The sequence below is a fragment of the Chelon labrosus genome (genome assembly GCF_963514085.1).
Source record: "Chelon labrosus genome assembly, chromosome: 1".
NCBI lineage: Eukaryota > Metazoa > Chordata > Actinopteri > Mugiliformes > Mugilidae > Chelon > Chelon labrosus.
In genome coordinates, this window is record NC_140337.1 from 16,040,340 (window position 1) to 16,063,575 (window position 23,236).

A 23,236-nucleotide genomic window follows, 5' to 3' on the forward strand; every position below is an offset into this window, starting at 1 on the left:
CGGTTAACCCAGTTTACAAAGTGGTGACATGCCAACTGTGCAGTAATGCTTCATTGTTATTATTATTATTATTAGTGATGCTGAGGCCCGCTAAATCCATACATGGGCTTGTGAATGTCGGCTAGCGGCTGCTGCCAGCGGGATCAATCTACCCACCAATCAGCCACGCTGCAAGTGACGTCTGATCAATAACGCCAGTTGAACAAACAAAAAAAAACTTCAGATTGATTGATTTAGTGCGGTTAATAAGTACTTAATCAGATCTGTGGAACCTGTTTAAAGACAGCAGGGTGTCAGAGTAGATCCACATCCGGCCACACAGGAATTAACTTGTTTGGGAAAGCACTGAGCAAAGAAACCCCTTCAGCCCAGCTAGATACAGGCTGAATTTTAATGAGCGAGGAAGCTGGATTGAAAAAAACAAAATGTTAAATAAAAAAACTATAGACACAAGGATCCAGCAATTCACCATATCTAATTACTAGTTCTTCTGAAGGAGCTGTGATCTGACAGCGTTAAATGAAATGATAAAAGATGAAAAGATGAAATATAAATGTTTCTGTGGCCAGCGCTGGGCTGATGTGTCAGGTTTGCAGCGAGACCTTGACAGACAGGAACATTTTAGTTTGAGAACTAGATGTGTTCTTGAGAACTTATAACCAAAGTTGGCCTTCAATCTGCACCCTTCCACCTGCTGCTCGCCTGCAGCGTAGAACAGTAAACACACCGACGCAATGCTGGTTTAGTCGTGATTAACTTTATTTTTAATGAGTACAATTAGAACACGTATCGCTTTTAAGACACTACTTCTTTCCCTTCTTTAGCTCTTGACTCACTTTTAGGACAAATACTCAAATAAATTCAAATGAATGAACAAAATGTAGATTTAGAAAGTAAGAAAAACCTCGACAACACAGGATTATTGGGCAGAGACAGTTTGAATCAGCAGGCAGTCATTCCTGTTAAACGTAAAGAGCAGATAAACAGCTTGGTTTCATAAAAACACACAAAGGAAAGCAACAGACTCCATTTTCTCTACTCTCTTTGACAGGTGAGCTCCGGATTGCGTGAGCTCAAGAATGTCCCGCTTTCTAAAACAAACAACATTTCCAGCTGTGTCTACTTTTTCTCCAATTTATTATTTTTCCCTCCCCAGACACTGAATAACACTACACAGCCATAAGCGCTGTTGTAAGAGGAATCACCACTGCTGGCTACGACACAGACAAACACTGCGATACATTTTACGTTATTGCATGAATTGGTGCTTTCGTCTTAAATGTGCAAATACACTGAGGGAAGGAGTGAGGAGAGCTAACGGGGGGGGGGAGGAGGGGGCTTTACATTAATGTGCAACAGCTCGTCCAAAAACACTCGCACAATCCCACCGCTTCTTCAGAAGATTCAAATACAGGCCGATAAACCGGGAGAATGCTGTGGGCCGGGAGAGCGAGCGGTCGTCAGTGCTCTAATTAACCACGGCGTTGCTGCTCGGTATTGACGCGCAGTTCAAAAGGTTACTCATTCTCGGAGGTAATGGAGCAAAAATTGCTGGAAACAGTCCAGTCGAGTACAAACACATGCTTCAGTTCTGTGACCCAGTCAATGTATTCTGTGGAAGGGGCGCACACGTTTTGAGGGGAAGCAGTCGGGCGTCTTTAATGACTCGCTGTCCCAAACACTTCCTGCTTCACTGTGTTACAAGGAAATTGTGACCCTTTACTTGTCCAAACTGTAAACGACGCGAGGCTTTTGTGCTTTGTTTGTTGTCTGCTCTCACTGGACAGGAAAAGACCTGCAGACAACGCTGCTGCAACACTGAGCGCAATATTGTGACACTTTGAGTGTTTCACTGTGACATCTAACAGCAGAGTCGGTCCGTTGCTGCATTGTTGTTAAATGTTTTGGGTATCGTTACTATGGAGACGCAGCCACGCCGCTGTGCAGTGTATTTGTTTTTTAATCCAGGCGGCACTCAAGTGTTAGCATGAATATTTCGCACCGGTGCATGTGTGTGAGTATGAATATTTAATTTCTGTTAGAATGGTTTTCATCTCGGGAGGTGTGTCATCGAGGGCTGTTTGTCTTAAAACTTGCACGCACGCACACACACGCGCGCAGACGCTTCGGCTCATTTATGCAAACACACACGCATTAGAAATATAAAGCTGAGTGCTGCTACTGGGAGTCTCCAGAGTCTCTTATTAGTCCGGCTAATTTCACATCATTTGACAGAGAATTAATTCATAAATTAATCAGCAGAGCCTCGGAAAATAACACCACATGCCTCCATTACAACACCATGTAATCCCATTTACACCTACCATTAAAAACCCCCATGCAGACAGGCCAGTCACCATAATCTCTGCTGGTTCTGAAGAGGGCGGGGTGGAACTGCTCCTCTGACAACTACTCTGACATCCCACAAAACCAGAAGCACTAAAAAGGACTCGAAAGACACTTTAAGACTAAGACAGAACTGAATTATGTTTTAGAAGGTCATTCATCATCTGTAACCACTTGTCCTCTGAAGGGTAGCGGGGGGGCTGGAGCCTATCCCAGCTGCCACCGGGCGAGAGATAGGGTACATCCTGGACAGGTGGCCAGAGAGATAGACAACAATTCACAATTTAGAATCACCAGATAACCTAACAAGCATGTCTTTGGACGGTGGGAGGAAGAACGTGCAAACTCCACACAGAAAGACCTCAGTAGGCCGATGGATTTGAACCCAGAATTACGCCACCAAAACTCTAGTTTGGGGCTAGTCAGCTGTGTTGAGTTTCAAACAGTGGCGACGGGAGCTGAGTTAAATGCTGAACAACAGTTACCCTCATTGAAGTCACCGCAACACAAGAAATCAGAAGAAGAGAGAAGATGTCTGAGCAGTTGGTGTGTAATTTTTTTGTGCTTGTCCAGCTACCGAGACACGTGGACCAGGAAGTGCATTTCGGACTGTTTCTGGGGAAGCGTGCTGTGAGGTGCGACTAAAATACAGAAGAATAAATCCAGTTTAGGTCACACTTTTATTTTCAGATTGACTACAGTTTGCTTCTGTTTGGGGGTTTTAAAGACAGACGTGGATTGGGAACATCTACCGTTACTGATACAGTAACAGAGCACATTTTTCACTTTCAATTCTGGCCTTTACAAAAAAAAAAAAAAAAAAAAAATTGCTGCTTTTTGCTTTGTTGTGCTTCTCTAATTATGAAAATATTTTTTGACACCTATCTAAAACAGGTTGGTCAGAATAATTCCCGTCCACTTTCAAAGAGCTGTTATCATACCTTCCCAGAATTCACCGTCACTCATGTCAGTATTGTTCCCATATAACAAAAAAAAAGAGAAAGAAATTATTTGGTTTTACATCCTCAGGTCTATCCTTGCCAGAACCCTCACAACTACAAATAAATCATTTAGTAGTAGTAATAGTCCAAGATAAAATCTCACTTTGATTAAATTAGGCAACATCAACAGCGCTGAAATGGAAACTGTGACATTTAATAGTGAGTAGATGTTACAACCCTGTTAGTGTTACATACGGTCAGCCCACTTTAGTAAATCACATTTAAGACTAGCAGCTCAGCGGTGGAATGTATCACAATTCAAATATATAATGTAATCCTAAAATATTCAATAATATGTTGTTATTTTCCACAAGCTGACAGGACATTATTTTAAGTTAATTACACATTCACTTTTAGAAGGATTAAATGGAGGAATAATAACTTTCCAGTATATTAGTTTGGACAGTGAAATTATCTGATCTTTACAGCCACCAGGTGTCTAGATATGCATAGAGCTTCGTTATGCGCGCCCCCCAGTGTAACTAAACAGAATCTGTACAAAGTGGGGGCCCACAAAAGAAAGATTCCTTTTTTCCTCTACCTCGTTATTTTAACTTCTCACCATTTTCCACAATCAGATTGTCTAACCCCCGTCTACTACTACTACTTCTACAAGTACTATTGCTACCCCTCCCCTCCCTCCACACTACTCGCTCTACTCCTCAATTTCCAGTATCAGGTCGTCTCCTTCCAGGGAAGAGTCGGCAGTGACGTGGATAGCCTTAATGGTCCCGGCCATCGGGGAGTTCACCACCATCTCCATCTTCATGGCCGAGAGGACACACAGCGGTTGACCCTTCTCCACCTTTTGCAAATTTAAGAACAGTTCACAGAGCATTGAAAACACGAGTCAGATGTAATGTACAGATCACTGAACAAAGCGTAACATGGCAAATCTAACTCAGGTCATGTGAAAAAGTCCATTTTCCGCAAACATGTTTGGACAAACAAACACTCGAGGCTCTGTGAAACAGTGCCACTACTCTCCATCGGTGCGATTTGAAACGTCGTTATTATTTTTGTGCAGCAAATGGGAGAAAATTGGAAGCCCTGCAGTGTTGTGAGCCGTTTGCTCATTGTTGGCTCTTTTCTGGCCCAGCATCTGCCTTTATTCAGTTTGGATGTACGTTTATTTGGTCAAACCGCACATATAAAAATAACATTTTGTATGAAACACTAACTACAGACCTACTTTTTGCACACCTTCGGATAAAAGTTCCAAATTAGACTCCCGTGATTAAAACCTTTTTAGGAAATGACGGGTGGAAGCTGTATGTTTTTTTTTAACCTCCATCATCTACAGTCTGCTGTTCTCTTTGTTATTGAAGTGTGTGGTGTCATCATGCCAAGATTTATAGAGCTCTATGAGACCTTTAGAAAAAATAAAGGGGGTGGATGTCAAGGAGACTGGCAAGTATTTGTCATCCATTTAGAGCTTTAGAGCAAAACTACACTTCTTTCTTGTTTTTTATTTATTTATTTATTTTAAACCAACCTTGGATTGTCAAGAAATGACTCTCATCCAGGCAACGATCTTGTGTACACATTTAACATTAATCTTTTTTGTGTGGAATAAAAACGAATAAAATGGAAACATTTATGTACAGATAATAAAAGACATTGCAATTTTACAACAATAACAAACGATACCCAGACCTATTCCTCCTCTGCACTGGCTTATAGGCAGAAATACTGGCGGGCACACATGGCAGGGTTTTTTGCTCTAGCTGCTTTCATAATGAAAAACTTATTTATTTATTTATTTTTTTAAATAAACCCTTTCTGAACTCCCTTGTCGCCAGTTTTTAAAGGGGAACTACTGGTTTTTACAACCTGGACCTTATTTCTGGCATAAAATACGGTCGTTTACTCACCCATATAACTTTGGTGTTATTTGTAGTCTTTCAAGAGATAATTAGATCACTGATATCCATATAGTGGGAGTGATTGGGGCACCGAGATGCAGTCTCTAAATAACGCATTATCTGCCGCGAAACTCGTTAATTTCACCAATATTTTGTTGTCGTACGCTAGTGCTATTCCCTGTTGAATCCAGAGTTATCTGTTATCATCATCCATGGTCTGTAGATTGACTGACTCTGAGGTTGTGGACGTACCATAGCAGTAGCAAATTACAGCTCAGAGATGACATCATCCAGGTCAGAGGTCAGTAGGTCAATCTACAGACCCCAGATGATGAAAACAGGTAACTCCGGACTCAACGGGGAATAGCACTAGTGTACAATAACAAAATACTGGTGAAATTAACGAGTCTCGCGGCAGATAATGTGTTATTTAGAGGTTGCGTCTCAGTGCCCCAGTCACTCCCACTATATGGATATACGCTGATCTAAATATCTCCTGAACAAGTGCAAATGAAACAAAAGTGATATTGGTGAGTAAACAAATGTATTTTATGCTAGAAATAAGGTCCAGGTTGTAAAAAACAGTAGTTTTCCTTTAAGTTATTAAAGCAGAGTTTGAAAACGGCAAAAAAGGCAGAACCGTTTGATCACAGTAGATAAAACCGAATCTATTGAGTGACTAAAAGTATATACTCTTAACTGAACTGCCCCATTAAACTAGTGCAATCAAATCCTTAAAAACCGAATCGTTTGGATAAAGGTGGACACTGACCTTGGATCCGACCTCCACTTTGACCTCTAGGACTTTTCCAGGCATCGGAGCTCCCACCTGACCCTTGATGGACTTCTGCGCCTTTGGATGGAACTTCATTTCCTGAGTAAAAAAGGGACACAGAAATAGTTCACACATCCATCTGTCCCGTCAGTCAACCACACGCCTGCCTCCATTTATCCACTCATCCAGGCAACGATCCATCCAGTCATTCACTGCCCACTGAAACGTTCCTTCCTGCTGGGTTTTCCATCTACGCGTGGTTTCTATGAATAAAATCACCAGTAATGCTCTGTCATAGTATATGTTTTTCTGAGATCCAACTTCAACAAGTTCAAAAATACTCTTCCCTTTTATCCATCTATTTGTAATGCACCCACAGACATCAACTGTCCCATCTGTCAGTCATTAATCCATCTACCAGCGTATACCCTTATCCTTATAATGATCTCTATTATCTTCATCCCTACCAAACAACATTCCCCTGCCTCCATTTATTTTTCTAGTATACCTTCATGGCGACCGTGTCTTTAACCAGCACAGATCTGAGCTGCCCGTTCAGCTCGAAAAAGACTTCCCTCTGGCCGGCCTTGTTCAGGTCTCCCAGTGCCAGCGCCTTGATGTGGAGGGTCTTCCCTCTCTCCAGCTCCACCTGAGATAAAACACAACCAGAGAGTGGGAGGATTGAAATGAAGGAGGGAGAAAAACAAATTAGATTATGTTAGAAACTTGAAATTAAAACATGGGTGCTCAGTTCACGAGTCCAGCTAAGGCAATAAAAACCAACTGCAGAGGCTGGTGAAAATAAAAACTCAAAGTTAGCAGAGTGAGACGAGCACAGAGTTTCCTCCCCTTCCTTTGTTCTTTTTTTTCTCCACTCTCACAGTGGGATGTGTAAGAAGCTCACCTATAGCTCACCTATGTGTGTCAGCATCTTGTATTTTATACATCACGTCTCATACACGTCTCCATTTTATCTAGTCATGTGGTAGTTTACATACTTTTTAATGTGAACTGATAGAGGTCCTTATAAAGACTTCTATTTTCTGATGTGAGTGAAAATAATCGCCTGTTATGCAAATTTCCTAATAACATGCTTAAGAAGATTGATTATTGTGCCTCGTTGTGCAGGTAATTTTAATTCCAGGTGTTTGCGTTCATGCTAGAATGGATTGTTTTTATGATGAACACAGTCCTGACGTTCATTTTGCTTTCAGACCACAAGCGCACTGCACCAAAGTCCACTTATCAAGCATTCTGTATATTTTTTTTTGTTTTGTTTTGTGATTCACACCGGAGTCCACGTCTCCATGATATCTTAAGAAACGATTCCCAGAGCAATACCACTGTTGATTCAATAAATAGAAGAAGGAGCAGCACTATATTCTGGCTCCCACTCCAGCTCTCTTTGTGGTGAGCTATTGACTCCTGTCCTTTGTCCAGTGAACTGCAACTGAAAAAAGCTGACAGTTGTGCTGAGAGGTCACTGTATGACTGAAGGATAAAAGCAGAGGAAGGTGTGTGCAGCTTTTTTTTTTATATATATATATATATATATTCAAGTTAACGGTAAAAGTGGAAGAATCTTTTTGTATGAACGGGTATAGTTTTGGGTATATTTTTCTATTATATTCAATATAAAACATACCCATAGTCTTCCATTTTGTGAATATTATTATTACAATAATCAATTATTGGCATTTGTGGATGGAGATAACAGAAGAAGAGATCTGCAATCCTTCTGTGAATTGATCTGGTGGTCTGTGCCGGCGTGTTTACGTCTTTCAGCAGACGTGTCAATTCAGACATCAAATAGAGGTGACGCGACACAGACGGGATGACAAACTGAGAGAGGGGAAGAGAGACGCACGCGAGGGCAGGCTGGAGGATATAAAAACATTTTCTCTATCTCCAGTACAACTGTTACTTGCCACGTGCGTCTCTGAAGATAAAGACATCAGTCTGTCTCTCTGTGCCGACACCAGACAAGCCTTTTCAGTTCTGGTATCAATTCTGGTCACTGCTGCATTTTTTTTCCCTTGACATTGGACGCCGCCGTACTTCTTCATTTATCTCACGCCTCTTCTCAAATCTCTTGTCTCAATTGTCGGAAGCTCATTTTTTTTCCCCCTCGTCTTTCAAATTTGTCCAACTTTCTCTCTCTGGCTTTCAGTCTCTGCCTTTGTCATTCCTCCCATGTGTCACCGCTTTCTGTTTTGTATTGTTATTTTGATACCTATTTCTGGTCCACTCTGACTCCCGTGCTATTATTAATTTCCCTCTTCTGCCTCAGTCGGCTTCACTTTCCTCTGTTTATCCACCCCTTTTCCTGCACCCTTCCCCTCTCTCGTTCTTTGTTTCCCACATTGCCATCTCAGCGTCTCCATTGATATTCCAAACTAAGTCGCGGTGCAAAGACAGAAATACACGCTGATGCAGAAATGTATTGATCTCAGTTTTATTCCGGCTGTCTTTCTGTTGGCGCTCCGACTCTTCATCTATTTTCCTCTGTCTGTATTTCACAGCGAACCCTTTCTTTGCACGTTGCACCGGCACTCAATCTTCATTTCTGCAAGTTCCCCTGCACCGAACTTCTCTCCAGCGTGTGCCGTTTTGTCAGGCCGTTGGCAGCGCTTTGCATAAAACAAAAACCACCTCCCCTCTTTTTTCTGAACGTGTGGCTTCCACGCTACATCAAGAAGGTTCCCATGAAAAATACAGAATCTGCCTCTTTGAAGAGCTCTGCAAGATTAATGAACCTTTTGAAGACGACTTTGTTTAAGATGTAACCGCGTGCATGTGTACAAAACTCAAACAAGACAACTTCAGTGCTCAAACAGACTTCAGTTGTACAAATGCATAACAAGACCGCTCGCCGACTCATCGGGCCACGCCATTAATATCATGTTTGATTAATATCAGAGGTTTGGTATTTAGGATCTAAAATCTGGTTATCTTACTACTTTCAAAATAGAGTAAAGTGTACTAGGACGCAGAGCAGAGCAGAGCAGCTGACGGCACTGTCAAGCATTCTAGCTTTTGAGGCTAACACTAGCTAGCGTGCTGATGTTGACCGATATTAAAACTGACTCTTATCTCCCTCAAGAACAGAAAGACACTGCACGCTGCCTCGGTCTTCCCAAACATTTTCTCATCCACACTCACTTAGCCTTTGGGAAATTTATGCTGTTTATGTCCGCTTCGCCGTGAGATCACATCAGACGGTGCATTCAGTGCTTCAGCACTGGTCACGATGATCTAAATATCCTGTGGTGTATGTTTACGGGCTAATTTCTGTTCCACTTCTCCTTAATTTCAAATCAAAATGATTTCAAGTACAACTTTGGACCTGATTTCAGTATTTAGACTCTCGCATAAAAAACTTTACTGCCTTCTACTAATAGAATATGCTGCATTTACTTTTTATTTGCCAAATGGGAGGCTAACAAGACATTTATCTCTGAAAACATCACGTCACAATAAAGGCCGGTGTATCCATCACTGTGTAAGGCATTAAAAATACTCCTCAATGCATCAAATAAAACTCCATCAATCACGATAACCACCCAGCCTGCTTCTGCTTTCCTATTACAATACTTGTGATAACATCCTTTGTGCATTATGTATGTTTCATCTCTCAATGATACATCTGTGGCGCTCCTGCTTATATAGCCCTCACATCCTGCTCGCATTGATTTACTTTCCATCTGTCAAATTCAGCTGCTTATCCATTCGGAGCAACGATATCAGTGGCTGAACCGTGCCTCACATTAGGCCTCGCATCATGTCTTATATATGATATGACTTTATTAATGACTGGCGTCGCCCGTGACAGAGCAACGTGTTTACTACACCGTGCTCCATGTGTTGGCGTAGCTGCAGATTAGTGGCGATGTCTTCACGTAAATGGTTCCATGTTTGTGAAAGTCTGTGTTTGTATTTCTGACAGACATGATTAACACTGCACTGAATCATCGGCACATGGCAGATACACACAGATCAATGGCTTTTCTCTCCTGTGTGCATGCATGTGTGGGTGAGTGACGGCAGTGGACAAAGCAGTCACCCGCGCGTGGGCGTACGTTTGCGCACGCGTGCACTTTAAAACGCCGTCAGACGCTTCTTCTCCGTGGACATTCAGTGCTCTTTGAAAAGCCGTTTCAGGGACATGTGTCTAAGTGGGTTTTGTCCAGCTTGACTGCACTCAGGTCAGAAATTGACTGGAAGTAGAAACAATGATTTACCACTTACAGGGGGACAGACACAGCAAGAGACTGTGGCAACAAGAGACCATGTAATGTTAATAAAATAGGAGAGTTGTAGCGATGACGGCTGAAAAACCTTTGGCAACGTGATAATCTGGGCTACTGTCACATTAAACTTAATTTTGTGTTTGAGGCAACAACCAATAGGAGCAACTAAAACAGCTGATTGACATATAGAGCAAGCACACACTTCCCCAAACATTAACTGCAGAGAAAGACTGTCCACAAATTAACTTCCCACCACCAAACTCACCAAATTGATCGGAGGGCTTGCAGCGTTGTGCGAACAAATATTTTCAAACAGAGAACTAGCTAGCAGGTTACCAGGCAACCAGAGACTGGAGCGTCCACAAGCGGCCAACTATCAGCTCCGAAGCGATGGCGAACGAGCGAGTGGTTTTATTTGTGCAGGACATTCAAAACAAAAAAATGATGACAACTGCATTGAAAACAAGGTCATATAATTGCAGCGGTTGTGTTCTCTCAGCACATTCACGACACAAAGGCGGGTCTTTTTATGCTCCCTGTTCATTCTTGGCTGATAAGGCTCTCGTACTGGATTTGCAACGGGCTTGAAACGAAGTGCCGAACAATACCGAGTGATTACTGTCAAAGCCTTTATATCTACTTCCCACAACATCAACAACTCCAGGCTTTAGTTCTAGTGCAGTGCTCCAAAACGATTTGGTGCTTAAATCTGTTTTGATCAAGACTTCCACTCGGCGCCTCACACAGTCGCTGCCAAAAGCTCACAGACAGCCTTTGTTGGAAATATACAATTAATAGCGTGGCTGCGCTGTGGGAGTCATCTGTAATGCAAAGCCGGTGTTTCAGATTTACCAAAAACATCAACAAATCCTCAGCTGAGTATTATTTGGGTCTTCTCTGTTAAAGCAGAGCCTCCTGCAATTCTCTAATCAGTCAGCGCTGCAAAGAGCTGCCATGCTGGAGCACCAAAATAAACGTGTAGCTAATAATTACTGAGACACAACTTAACACGCTGCACACCATGTCTCTGAACCGTACACATAACATCTCTCAACGTCTCATATTGTGTTTGTCATCACATGAAAACCTGAATCAGTGAAAAGTCAGGAGCTGAGTCGACTCATTTCCCCTCAGTGATGCTTATCTATGTTTTAACATGTTCAGAGCCTCATTTAAAGCTGCTTGATCGCCACGTCATTAATATTTCACAAGACATAACCCCAGCTATCAAATACTAAGGAAATGTCAGACATGTGAACACTGATGTACTATGAAGCAAATAGTATGTGTGTGTGTGTGTGTGTGTGTGTCAGTGCCTGCAGGTTAAAACATTATTATTCTCCTTTAATTAGAGTTCAAATAAAACACGTTTTCAATTACAAACCACAACGGAAATAAATCTTCCGTCAAATCTGTCAAATAATCCAAAGGCACACAAGACCTGAGCCTACCTTCACACCTCACCGCTGACAATAAAACGGATTTAAAGTGACAAAAGTGATATCAGTCTTTTTCTCTTTTTTTCCAGCCCTTGAGGAATTCTTCACAGCGAAAGGAACTCACGCGGCTTCTGACAAGTCACTACATTTGTTTTTTGACGTGTTTTTCCATTCCCCGTCTCACCGGGTGCTGCTAACCGGACCTGGTGCGGGTGATGGGGAGGACCCATCGTCATGACAATGGGGGTAGGTTTGTTTCTGCTGCGACGGCGGACGTTTTAGCACGAAATGTAGCGGCTGGAAGTTAAAAAAAAATAAAAATCTTTGACAAGTTTTCCCACTGAAAGAACCCCAAATGAATCACTGAAAGCTGAGACAGGTTAAAGAGGAGAGAAACAATAAAACAATTTCAGTGCAAGAAAAGTCAATATTGCCATAGGCAAGATGGAAAAATGTATGTTAATGCATTTCTTGCTTTCCTTGACGGCTATTGTTGCAGAAGAATAGTGCTTTTGTTATTGAAGCCATTTAATATGTTGCTGGAATATGAAAGGAGCGGCATACTATGCACCTAACATCACCCCGACTGAAAAAAAACCAAAACAGAAATATCTTAAAGATTAACTCTAGTCAGTGCGGTGGTTTGTGGTTCAGCCTGTGGGTCTCTGTCTTTAGGGTGAATACTGAATCAGCAGCGTCAATACAGAAGGTTCTTTCATGATGATACAGCAGCAGAGTACGAGTGCTCCCTCTGTCCTTCATAATATAAAAATCAATTAACAGCAGCCTGGAACGTTATTGCTGCGCCGAAATGAAGCAGTAATTAAACATGGTTGCCTTTGGCCGCTCTGAATCACTGTCGGTTAAATCTGTGTGTTGCTCATAATGAGAGAATCAATGTATGGGGAACAGTGGATTTATAATGAATGGAGCGTGTTCAGGTTTTTACTGGGGTTGGAACTGTAAGGCTGGTAAAGAGTCTGACGCAGTGGATGAATATAGACTCTCTTTCATTGGGTGTCGTGCACATTTTAATTCCGTCTGTGCGCAAAGTGCTCTTTACAAGACCTATTGAATTTGACCTGCGAAAATAAAATATTGAAGACGTATACAAGTTAGCGCAGGGATGACTCAACTGACCCTGCAGCTGCCAAACAAACTCCTCCTCATTCAATACGGAGCTTAAAATGTATTTTAAATGGTGCATTTGAAAGCACCTTGGGAGATCATAATGAATAACCAGCCTTTGTGTTTAAAAAGAGGTTTTGAAAAAGCTCCTGCATCCACCTTTTTGTATAAGATGCTCCTAAAGTCTGGATTCATGAACTGCTTTCATAGGCGGTCTGTTTTTGGAAAAGGAAAACTATCTGAGGTTGATGCACATGTTCAATGATATTTATCAGGGCCAGGATATAAATTCTAGGGTTTGGGGAAGTAGTAAAACTTTAAACGCAGTAATTTACAGAGAAATACGGTTATTTACTGACGATTATTTTCCGTTGTTTACTGCGGGGTAGTTTGTCTGGTTTCCCTGAAGGTAGGTTCTGAAGCAGATAGCAGCGGTGTCTAATCCAAGGGGCTTGTTTCAGTGTTTACACAGAGTTAGAATGAGTTTTTGAAACCCTTCATGTGAAATTTAAGTTTCTCCGAAAGCTGTGCTAGTGTTTACTCTTAAGGCACAGTTTGAAAAAAATAAAAATAAAAAATATATATATATTTCTTCCTTTTTATCCTGAGCTCACATCAAAGGCAGCAGTCCAGGAACTTCACTTCTTCAATCCAGTTTCTTTATTTTACGCATCATTATCTCTTACCTAAAGGTGTGTTCACATCATCAGCAACAAGCGCTGCAACTCCATCAGTGTTGCCAGCAACATTTAAGCAGAGCTGCAGCGGGAGGGTCGGTCACTCGAGCGCTCTGTGACGGGGTTTGTTTAAAACAGGCACCAAAAAAAGTTGCTTTACTTCTTGACCTACCAGCACTAAAAACAAACTCCTACTCTACCCCTTCTCTTAGGGTCATGTTTACATTATCCATGGACAGTTTGGATTTTGTTCCTTAAAACTGTCTTGTATTTGCACGTCATGCTCCTCACTTGTGCCTTAAAGGGGAACTACTGTTTTTTTTACAACCTGGACCTTATTTCTGGCATAAAATGCGATCATTTACTCGCCCATATAACTTTTGTGTAGATATTTAGATCTGCGTATATCCATGTAGTGGGAGTGAATGGGGCACCGAAGTGCAGCCTCTAAATAACGCATTATCTGCCACGAAACGCGTTCATTTCACCAATATTTTACTATATTATTACTGCTAGTTTTTTGTAACATGGCTGAATATTTTGTGTTCAGTAGCAAATTACAGGTAAACAAGCCGGATGATGTCTTCTGACCTGTTTTCTGATGATAACAGGTAACTCCTGACTCAACAGGGAATAGCACTAGCGTACAATAACAAAATATTGGTGAAATGAACGAGTTTCATGGCAAATAATGCGTTATTTAGAGGCTGCGTTTCGGTGCCCCAGTCACTCCCACTATATGGATATACGCAGATCTAAATATCTAACGATTGACTACAAATTACACAAAAGTTATATGGGTGAGTAAACGATCGTATTTTATGCCAGAAATAAGGTCCAGGTTGTAAAAAAAACAGTAGTTCCCCTTTAAATTGCCCCCCCCCCCCCCCGGTGACAAATAAAGTTTTCTGAACCTGAATTTGAATCAGGCCTCATCCTCCTCTATCACCATCACCTGTTTTCAAAAACATACTGATGAATGTACCGAACAAGGTCACTGCAGACCTGGAGTCAAACATGTCACAGCAATCCTCTCTGACCTGCATGACCTCCTGTTTGTACCGCTGTCATCTTGTCACAGTGTCTCTCTCTCTCTCTGTCTCTGGGTAAATGTGTTGTCCCGTATGGCATCACCTCAATCACAGCACACTACATCCCAAACAACTGCACTTCTCTTCTCAATAACACGTCACACTCTACTACGTCTGTGCTCCCTGTCAAGGACTAACGGTTGTTATGCCTCTAACTGAGTCATTGATGTGTCTACATACCATAGCGTCACGTCTGTAACTGCAAAGAAAAGCCTCGCGTAGCCCTAATGTAAAAGTTAGGAAAGGGTTGATACATCTACAGCCTTTCTGAAAATGAAACTTGACGTTTTTAATATTGCACCAAATCATTTCATTAAGTGATGTCACACTGAGTGACAGACTCCTCCGACGTCTCCTTCATCTGAAAAGCAACGATTCCCTCTGATCGGACGTCTGATTCTGACAATCCGTCACAAAGGATACCGTCAGTAGTTCCAACCACCTCTCACTTTTCAAATCTGGATTTCAACAATCACTTTAGTCTGAGTCTTGCTCATCAAACTGCTGTCATTCCCCGGTTTGAGCTGCACTTTCTGGATGAAAAAAAAAAAAACCCACCCGTCTTCAAACTTTCCGTCTCCTGTTCTGAGAGCAGCGTTCAGTCAGCGCAGCAGACATCTTGGAATATTTGTTCTGACTGTATATGTTGAAACCAATATCTGGCTTACAGATTGAGCTTAAGCGGAATTGACAGAAAATACTTTATAACATGCTCGTCGATATGCCTGAGGAATGTTTTAGTTTGAGACTTTTAAATGACATCCTCTCACTAAGAGAGTTTTATTCCAGTGCTTCACTAAATTATTTGCATGCAAAGCAACTCAACTCATTTATTTTGCTCCTTGCATGGACTGCATGTTCAGCTGCCTCCCCGCTGGAGAATAAACGAACAGTCTAATCTTTCTAAGCCGGTAACAGTTATATTTCGGTCTGAGATATTGGCCCTCGGTGCTTTTCACCAGCCTCTAGAACATCATACCACAAAATTAATCTGTTATTTCTGTTCTGGAAGGCCAATCTGATGGCCTGAGGGATCAGAGATGCCGTTTGTTGCTCCCTTGATAAAGTGTTAATATCTTTTTCCTCCCCACTGTGTTATCTGCACTTCACTGTGACTCGGCACCAAACTGCATGAACCCTCTGCCATCTGCAGTGATGGAAAAAATCATTTCCATCTCACACCGGCCTTTCTCTACTACTACGCCAGGATTAATTCAAGAGCAAAGTGGATTATGAGATGAATTAATATTAGGGTTAAACGTATTAGTAGAATTAGTGACAGTAATAATAGCAAGTACACTTAGTGGTGAATAGAACGGAGCCATTTAGCCGCCTTCCTAAAACGCGCAAAGAAAAACTTTGAATGGAATTAGGGCTGAAACAATGCACGGATTACATAAACACTTTGCATGGAGTATGTTTACAATGTTTACGTTCATTCATATTATTGCAGCTCCCTCAGCTAGGCAAGATGAAAAGGAGATTTTACTAGAAAACAGCCAGAAACCTGATTTATGCTTTGTAAAATATAAACGGCACACCACAGCACTGCTGTACACAAGCACCAGAGAAGATCTGCTAGCTTTCCGACCTCGAACAACAAAACGACAGCAAAAGAAATGGTTGAAATTGTGCATGCCTATATGGACATACAAAAAGATTCTGCAGCTGCATTTTAAATTACAACCAACGCAATTAATTAATGGGGGAACATAGTACACAGCACATCTTCTAAGTAGGTCTACGCTGCATAAATCTTATTTTTTTGTGATTAACAGTATCATTAGGTAAGAGTTTAAAATAGTTTCTTCATTCATAGATTTCATGTCAAGTCTGGGTTCATCAAAACGTCCTGAGACAATTTATAATGTTAGAGATGCTCTATAAATAAAACTGGTTCGCAATGAACTGTGTGAATAAACAACCATAAGGAGATTATGGGTTTTCTTTATCAGTAAGTTAACCAGAGTAAGGATTCATCAACTACTCAGAGAGGTAGATTAAATGAGAAAAAAAAAAAAAAAGATCTACTGATTAAATAATTGTTTGTTGCAGCCCTAGATTCCCTACTGGCCACTGTGTCAGTGAGTTTATGGTTCCTTGTTCAAGCTTTAGCCTGCGTTACACTTGGCTGTGGCCTTGTGAATGTGCTGACCAAATATTTATTCTGTTTGAAGGAACTAGCCTTCAGCTTATCCTCTGACATCTGCGGTCCTAAATAATGTGAACTTCTAATTCTACTAAAATATTACAGCTTATACGTTACTCTTCTTCAGTGAAACATAAAATATCACACTGAGCTACAATACTATTCAGTGTTTCCCACAGGATTTTAGGAGACTGTGGTGGCAGGGTGCTTATATATATATATATATATAAGTCATATTAATTGTCATATTAATTGGTGCTACAGTGTTAAAAGCTCTATCCATCTTTGTTTTTATTTTTATCAAGAAAAACTGGTGCACTGCACCTTTAGAAATATAGCGCTGTCTCTTTAAGAAAGACGGTAGTGTTGAGTTGTTGTTGAAGTAGTTTGTGGCTGTGGATGTGTGCCGCTGAACTGAGGGCATGTTGCAAATATAAAGTAAAAATAAATAAAGATGAAAATTTGTCTTGCTGTTTGTTTTGGAGTTGCAACAGATAAATGTTTTAGACTAACATCTAAAAAAAAAAAAATTCGGCGGCACGCGATCTACCCGCACTACCTTCGCGATCTACCGGTCGATCGCGATCGACGTAATGAGCACCCCTGCCATAGATCATCTCGTCGTTTCTCTTCTCAAAAAATTCTCAAATTCTCTTCAAATGCCGTCCTGCTGTCCTCAGATTTATGACTGGATAGCGCCAGGTGCAGCCAGGAAAGCTCAGACAATGCAGCGTGACCTATACGTGTGTATGTGTGTGTGAGTGCGAGTGCGCTCACTCGCGGGCTGGAGAGACCGAGTACACCGGGATGGGCTGACTGACAGTGATTAGAAATGGTGAAATACTGTTTATTATTATTGTCATCATCATTTATTTATTTATTTATTTATTTATTATTATTTTTTTTTTTATGATTTTTTTTTTTTTTTTTTTTTTTAAATGGTCAAATGAGACTATGGCGGGCCCAAATCGTTAATTAATGGGAAACACTGCTATTAAAGAATGGCAGCTACGAAAGACAGCTTAATGGTCATTACAACCAGAACTACAACTGACTGTTGCTATTAATGCACTATTAAGTACAGTTTACAGACAGAAAACACATTAGTGAGAGATAATTGCAGATAGTTAATATATTTGGCAACCCCCCTATCCTCATGGACAACTGTTAATAATTTCCCTTCTAAATTAAAGATGTCAGATTTTGACAAAATGTACGTCAAATCTTCAGTAAAAATGTTTAACATGAAGTCCGATACTATTAATTTGTGGGAAACGTGTTCAGTCTTGAGTTGCGTACCTCGAACTCCTCAGCAATCTTGGGTCCATCCAGGAACAGCCTGGTGTTGAGACAGTCCACTGGGCCGAAGTTAGCTGGAGACAATCCAGACATGGAAACAGGAGTTCGCTTCTTGTTAAACAATGCAGAGTCTACACTTCTAAATACATCAACCTCGTCAGATTAACTCATGCTGGAGGATTCTCAGAGGCTCAAACATTCATTTATGCAGAAACACTCGTTGAACAGCTCGATGGAGTGGAGTTAAAATGATTGGTGCTGCCACTCCAATTCTGAAAGTGTCCGTCTTGGCTGGGCGCTTTTATACGCACAGTTTTAGTTCTATATACGTCCTTGTCTGTAACTTCCCACAAAGTGGGAACGGCTTGTCGCTCAAAATATTTACAGAGGAATGATTTATCGTAAGATTGGAGCTCAGTGTCCTTGGGATTGAGACACAGACGTGGCCTCAGTGAATTCTTTCTACCGTGGCACCAGCAGTTAGAGATACACATTTGGGAGCACGGTGACTCAAGTAACCTCCATCTTAAGTAAATTCAGCCAAGTACAGATTTGGACATTGTTTAAAATCAGAACTGTATTTAAATAAGACTGGGTGGAGATTAGGTTCAGATAGTGTGGTTTTAAAATGAATTAGAGAACGACTAATTAAAGGGCCACTTCCAGTTTAAAGCCAACAGAGCCCTGCTCTTCAAAGCAGCAGCACAGCTCGGGTTAATCCAGGCAGCTGACTTCCAACAACTTCTAGTAAAGTTTCATTCCTCTTTCCAAAATCCAAAATCAGTCTCTTCCTCCTGCAACCTGCTGCTACGTTCTTCAACCTGCAGTCAGTAGCTGTCAGATTTGACCGCTCCTGAACTGCGGCATTCAACAAGAGAAAACACTTCTACCGAATGCTTTAACTTTATCATTGGTGCCAAAGTGTGTGACAGGATGAGATCAAGTACCATAGCCCTGACATGTTTAATGTAGCAATGTGAATTCAGTTTCAGTGATGGCATGTGATCACTCACATGTAAATTCCTTGAACTCCTGGAACACTTTTGGGTACATGGCCGCAGACATCACATCCTCGGGGGTGATTTCGTCTCCGTGTGCAGCTCGGAGCCCCTCCTCCAGGGCTTTGAAGTCCATAGGGGGCAGAGAGGCACCGGGACGGCCTTCAATGCGGGGAAGGGACTTCAGCACCTGGTGTTGGAGGTTTAAAAAAAAAAAAGAGAAAAGGAAGTCAGGAAGAGTTTTTGCAGGAAGTCACAGTCTTTCAGGATCTCGTCTCCTTCCCCATGGGAAGCAGAGACGAATTAGATGACTAAATGGACGGTTAAACCTTCACATTGTACTTCACAGCTATAATGTGGATAAAAGCTGGGACCTGTCAAAGCACTAAATTACACAGCGAGATGTTTGAAGACAAAGAAGCTTTGAAACTTATGGATGCAAGTTGTTTTTAAATTGTCATTCAACAGTTTTAAGCCGCGCAGGGATTTCCATCTGCCCGGCACACTTGAGTGCGGTGTTAACATGTGACACAACATCCATGATTTCCATTAGAAAAGGTAAAAAGAAGGACTCAGAGGAAGAATAGTGCAGAGAGAGGATGCTGCAGTGAGACTAATGACGGGACACTTTATCTGCTCACACAGTTGCTAGTATCTGACACGACTTGTAGAGGCAATTGATCTGATGCTAATGACAATGTCTGGTGAAGAGATTATTGTAGATGCAGGGAGTCCACCTGAAGGCCGCTGTAATGAGGAGCAACCTGTTAAACCTTCGCAGATGTCTGTGAGCTTTGACGACAGATCAAATGAAGGCCCAGAGAAGAGAAGGATGTCCATACAGTTCAGCTTTCAGTCAGGAAATATGAAGCTTTGTTTAAATGACTCTAAGCTCATATGCTATTGGTAATCACTGCGCGTTTTCTCTCATTTACACTTTAAGCAGCGCCATGTGCATCAAATTAAACCTTCAAGTGATCAATTGTCCCCTGTGTGCGTACATACTGAGCATAATATTAATAAATGCTGCGTTTGTCATCAGTTGTTCGCACTGCCATTTACTAGCTTGCGCTTTCATATCTTCACAGTATTGTCATATGCATGGGTGCATGTGTGTGAGCCTTGAGGAAATCTCCAGACAAAGGGCCCGGTGCAATGCTATTAGTCACAGAGCTAACAGTTCACAGATAGCTGACTCATTTGTGTGCGTGCGTGACAGGAAGACACTTCAAAGATGGCAGGCTCACTGGAGTCCCTGCTCATTAGCATTGTCTCCTCCGAGGATGTCTTACACCTAAACTGATTGTTGAAGTGTGAGACGCAGACAGCTAGTGCTAGTGGCCGAGTAGTAACAAATAGAGGGAACTCTTCCTCTAAGGTTATTTGCGCCTTCTCCTCATTTCTTCTGAAACCCCACAACAAACACAATTCCACTCTTTCTTTTTTATGGTCACTGGTTTTTCCACTTTCCTTTTCCTTTTCAAGCATTCTGCTCCGAGGGAAGTGCTGAATTTTTAACACTAATCTTATTTCTTTAATGGACTTTCTTTCCCTCAACCCCGGCTCCCTTGGCCCCGTCCGAACCCACGGCCCAAATAGGTTGGACAGAACTCAATCACCACTCTGGACTTGAAACAAATAAAGTTCCCCATGTATGCAGACATCTTTATGAGAGCCTGTGAAATGAATTCATGCGACATAATTACTGGAATGACTGTTCACCAACTAATTAAAGCCCCCTTAAAGAAACGTCTTTTATGCAGCTAGCATGCAAATATAACCTTCAGCTGCAGCGCTGTGGTGCATGCAACAGTATGAATGGTGCATTTATTTATTCCACATATGCGTGAACTAATCAGGTTAGACGCGGCAGTAATAGCTACGCACTGGACACACTGGAGTAAGATAAACAAATTCAGCAGGCAGCAATAAATAAGAGTAATTGGCTACGTCGACATGGACGCATTGTGTTCCGCTAATAATCAGAATAATAACCCAATCACAATAAAAACGCATCACGTAACCGCCTCAATCAGAACAAATTGGCCCTGACCAGAAGGAATTTTCAATCATATTCATACGGGTGGTGTGGATAATCTGTTAAATGGGAAAATAGCGGCTCCTAATAACCACGTAATCTGAATGTTTCTCTCAGGTTTGAATAAATACATTCCTTGAGTGCATTTTTTGTTGCCCTTGTGGGGTAAACACTGGGTGATGTGTGATGTTTCAAGTCGGACTTGATTTATTTTTATTTCTTCTTCCATCCATTTGAGTTTTAAACTTTAGTGTTGTCGATACAGTTGGGGGAAAAAACAGCCTTCTGGATACATTATTAAAAAAGTCAAACATATTAAAATCTGTCTGACATGTAAAGATATAAATTACTTGGATTTATACTCTAGTTTCTGAAGAGGCAACGTGAAATTTATGTGATTTATCCACACATGCAAACACTGCGAAAGGAAAGACTATTGATTCTATGAATTTAGGGATCTGAAGGTTATTGTTTAACTCAATCACAGGGACGGAGAGACTGACTTCTTCAGTAAGCTGTGAGCCAGACAAGCCCTCGGTGTTTGTGCATTAAATATCGAGTGTGGCTTGTCGGGGTATGAATATCTGTAGCAGAGATTTAGAGGAATAGTCTGGCTTCTCTGGCAAAGATGAGAAGCTGGCAGCAGTTTATAATGTGTTGAGGATTTAGTCAGCATACCCACAATAATGCAATCTGTGACTCCGACACATTGTTTAATAATGAATGGTGGTCGCCAAAGAGTTGGAATACAAATATCCTCCTCTACAATGCACGTCAGAGAGGAGAGGAAAAAGTTCAGGAGACAAAGTGTGAACTTTAGCATTCGCGTGTGTGCATCGCCTCACAGCGTGAAATATTCAGATGATGATGAAAATAACAGAAAGAATCAAAGCTGAGGATTTGAATGAGCACAAAAGCTGCTCCCCCTCTTATTTATTCAATAGAGATGACTCCTGTGCTATATTCAAAAATAGAACAAAAGGGACGTGTAGGTTAATCAAGTCTGTGCTCAGACTGCAGGAGTTCCAGGCCGATTTATCCCCACACTCACTGCCTGTCCTGTCTGGTCCTTGCCCCGACGAGGGTTCAGCTTAAATGATTTGGTAATGTGAGGCCGTTACGGGGTGGTGCGTAATGTTCCCTCGTTTTGTGCAAGTTTGAGATTAAAGAGAAGAAGTTTCTCCTTACGTGTGCAGTGATGCAGCCTGATTTCAAAATGCTGCAGGATTTTAAAACGATCAGTAACCGGCAACGGGAGGGAGGGAGGGAAGGAGGGAGGGACTGCTCGTGAGGTTAAATGACAAACATTTGATGATGCTATCTCCCGGAGTAAGGAGATAGGGGAGGACAGGAGTTCGTTTCACAGAGACAAACAAATAAACAGTAAGTGGAGAGTCGGGTGACTACACAGATAAACTGATGGGTCTTAAAGCAATGAACAGAGCGAAAAGAGAAAGATACGGCAACAGGTATGTGTGCAAATCTGTTGCGACAGATAAAACTGTAAAGGCCGATACATACGCTGCGAGAAGCAAGAAGTTTGTTCTCGTTTGGGAGTTCTCGCAGCTTGTTCTTGACACGTCAACCAGACAGAATTTTTTTTCTCGTATCGTGTCCGGCAACTATTCTGTGATTGGTCAGAAATTGGAAGTGGGTGTGGTTAAATGCTAGCTAATAGTGTGACTGCTAATCTCTCCTAGTTAGAGATCGGCAACTGTCAGTGGGTGCATCCTCAATAAACAGCGTGATCCGATGGACACGGTTGTCAAAGGCCGACATCCAAAAATAATAAGTGCCTCCAGTCGTCCGTCTCCCACGTGTCCCGCAATGCTTAGCGCGTGTGATCTATGCTGCAGTGGGAGGGGCCTATGAGGACTTCCCCGGAGGCCTTGCAGCCCTAAGAGCGAGAACAAATTTCTTGCTTCTTGCCACAGGCTTAACACATGGAGAAATAAAGGGTGACCTTTCCAAAAGCGGGGGCATGATCTTGCACCCGATATTTCACATTTTATCCAGACAGGTCACTGAGGAGGGATCATGAAAGGCTCAACATCTGTGAATGTTAGCATGCAGGGTAAAAAAAAGCCACCCTCTTTCTTCTCCTTCCTTAAAAATATTCTTAAAAACGCTGTCAACCCTGTTTTTTGGGGAATGTCAAGTGTGCCAACGCGTCAGACAGC

The 23,236-nt window shown here is 41.7% G+C and overlaps 1 protein-coding gene across 1 annotated transcript in view; it reads right to left on the bottom strand.

The window, feature by feature from the left end:
* Positions 1 to 738: 738 nt before the first annotated feature.
* The window catches only part of pcxb (pyruvate carboxylase b), a 307,177-nt gene continuing 284,679 nt past the window's right edge, over positions 739 to 23,236 (bottom strand). The window contains exons 23-27 of the mRNA XM_084546125.1: positions 19,034 to 19,208; positions 18,021 to 18,094; positions 6,496 to 6,636; positions 5,985 to 6,086; positions 739 to 4,152 (exon numbers count right to left, since the gene is read on the bottom strand). Of these exons, the coding sequence (XP_084402251.1) occupies positions 4,003 to 4,152; positions 5,985 to 6,086; positions 6,496 to 6,636; positions 18,021 to 18,094; positions 19,034 to 19,208 (642 nt within the window). The 3' untranslated portion in view covers positions 739 to 4,002. The remainder of the gene's footprint in view (positions 4,153 to 5,984; positions 6,087 to 6,495; positions 6,637 to 18,020; positions 18,095 to 19,033; positions 19,209 to 23,236) is intronic.